Source organism: Humulus lupulus, chromosome 6 (genome assembly GCF_963169125.1).
Source record: "Humulus lupulus chromosome 6, drHumLupu1.1, whole genome shotgun sequence".
NCBI classification, from domain to species: domain Eukaryota; kingdom Viridiplantae; phylum Streptophyta; class Magnoliopsida; order Rosales; family Cannabaceae; genus Humulus; species Humulus lupulus.
The window spans coordinates 1,491,344-1,494,003 of record NC_084798.1 but is presented as its reverse complement, the minus strand read 5'-3'; the positions used below and the strand labels follow the sequence as shown (position 1 = coordinate 1,494,003).

At 36.5% G+C, this 2,660-nt stretch overlaps 1 protein-coding gene across 1 annotated transcript; it reads left to right on the top strand.

The window, feature by feature from the left end:
• Positions 1-621: 621 nt before the first annotated feature.
• Positions 622-1,902, top strand: LOC133783678 (ribosome-inactivating protein gelonin-like). Its single transcript, XM_062223327.1, has 2 exons — positions 622-710; positions 837-1,902. The coding sequence occupies exon 2, from the start codon at positions 862-864 to the stop codon at positions 1,759-1,761; it is 900 nt and encodes a 299-aa protein (XP_062079311.1). The 5' UTR covers positions 622-710; positions 837-861; the 3' UTR covers positions 1,762-1,902.
• The last annotated feature ends 758 nt before the right edge of the window (positions 1,903-2,660 follow it).

Sequence of the window (2,660 nt, the reverse complement as noted above, 5' to 3'; positions counted from 1 at the left end):
AAACCTACCAAATGTTACTTTCGTGTGTATATGTTAAAATTTTAAAAATAATTAAAATTTTATATATTTTTTTATTTTCTTATTATTTTATCATTGACATGAAAATAGAAAAGACAAGGGTAGGGTGCGTACAAAAATGAAAACATCTATCTACTAGACACGAGAAGATTGCAGAATAGACAAAAAGAAAAAGAAAACAAAATGTACCAACCAGCATTAAAAATAAGAAAGAAACAAAAGAGAGATTTTTATTCAGTGATAGTAGTGGCTGGCCCATATCTTCTAGAACTTTTTTTACTTTAAATTCCTTACGTCCAATTCTCATCTATATCGTACATTTTGTTTTATTATTACAAGAGGGTTCTCTCCGTACCGCTCATTCAACACAATAATTCATTCCATTCCTTTTGTATATATATATATATATATACTAGATACAAACAACACATTTAGTTCTAATCTTTCTACTTTAAATTCCTTACGTCCAATTCTCATCTATATCAGATATTATATATAATAATTCAATCAACAAATAGGACTTTCACCATAAATCCAGTTCATTCCATGACTGTTATAAAAGGAGCTTTCGCTCTTCTTGGTTTGACACACAAAAAACTACTTCTACTTCTTAAGTTGTTTTCTCTCTTTAGATGTCCATTTAATTTGGTGAAAGTGTGAAGGTACTGTTCCAGTTCACTGCAGTAGACGTGGTACGTCATAATTGTGTTATTTTATTGTTCAATTTATCAAAACTATACAATATTTCCGTATTTCTCCTATATATAATTCTTCTAACACTAACTCTCTCGAGATATACATGTGTTGTGACTTCAAAGTTTTGACAGGAAGTGGATTTTGAAAATGAAAGGAGGATCAAAGATGATGATGATGATGGTGCAGATTGTGGTGGCAACATGGATATGGTGGTCGAGTATCAATGCATTTGGATGGGCAAGTGAGGTCCCTCTAACAGCAACCTACAGCAGTGTGAGTTTCAACACTTCATTCCACGATGCGAGTGTGGGATTCTACCAGATGTTCATGCAATCTCTACGAACAGAATTGTCCAGTGGAACCGAGAGCCATGAAATTCCAGTGCTGCGTACAAAATCCACAGCGGTCGGAGACCAGCAATTTGTGTATGTGAATCTCTTCAATCCAAGTGTCTCCATCACCTTTGCAATACACAGTCTCAACGCATATGTGGTGGCCTATCAAGTAGATGCAGACGAGCGTTGCTACTTCTTTAGAGAAACTCCTCCCAATTCGAAAACTTTACTTTTCAGTCATTGTAAGACAAGGGTTGATGTTAATCTCGAAACCAACTATGTCAAGTTAGGAGGCAGAGAGAAAACCAGGTTGGGATTCAAGGCATTAGACCAGTCCCTAGATGCATTTAAAAGTTTTGATAGCAAGGATCCTAATGACGAGCTTCGTCAAAATCTTCTGGTTGTTATCCAAATGGTTGCAGAGGCTGCAAGATTCAAAAATATTCAGCAAATGCTGGAGTGGAACGGCTTTGAGTCAGGATTTTTCCCAAGAGGTGATATTATCAGCTATGAGAATAAATGGGAGGATCTTTCCAAAGCATTCCAGCAATCTGAAGATGGAAAATTTCCTGAGATTGCACTACAACATGAAGACTACACTTCACGCTATGTGTCCACGGTTGCAGAAGTGAAAAACGACATGGGACTCTTGCTGCATATAGCCACAGCGATGAACGAAGAAAGCTTTGAACAAAGAGCTGCTACTATATGATATCTGTTGATGCCTTACACAACAGTCGACACTTAGTAATTAAGTGGGTGATTCTTTTAATCATCTTCCTACATGCTATATGATGATATTTGAAATAATGTTTTAACATACGAGGAATAAAATCATCCCACTTTACGGCTCTGTTTGGAACCCGGAATTCACAAGGGAAAAGGAAAACAAGTGTTGAGGGAATTCATTTTCTGCATTTTGGAGTTTCAGAAAACATAGGGAGAATTTTTACAAAGTCAGGGAAAGAGTTTATTCATTATCAAATATAGAGTTCCCGTTGAAAAAGAGTGGTCATCGGTCATGTGATCAAGCGGGTTCACTGCATTATGAACAAGTTCTCTGAAAGTAACAGAGTGAATCAAGAAAGTTCCGAGGAAAACCTCTCTAAAATATTGCTTAAAGAACCTTAGCAATATTCAGAGTGTGTAAGCTTTATTTATAGAACTCAAGAGTCAAAATTACAGCTAAAGAGTAACAACTTTAACTACTTACTACATCAACTAATCTAAGAGATTACACGTAATCCAAAATGGGGTAGAAACCACTTTGAGTTTGGACTTCAAATATTGAAATCTGTCTATAGAGAGAGGCTTAGTTAAAATGTGAGCAACTTGGTCAATAGAAGGAACAAAACGAACAGCCAGTTGATGTGCCAAAATTTGGTCTCTGACAAAATGAAGATTGATTTCTATACGCTTGCATCGAGCATGAAATACAGGATTTGCTGCTAAGGCAGCTGCACCTTGATTATCAACCCATAGCACTGGACATTCAACCAAATTGATGTGAAGCTCGCTACGAAGAGAGACCAACCATCGAATTTCTGCAACAGCATTGGCCAAGGCACGAAATTCATTTTCAGTGTTGGAATAGGCCACCACTTGTTGCTT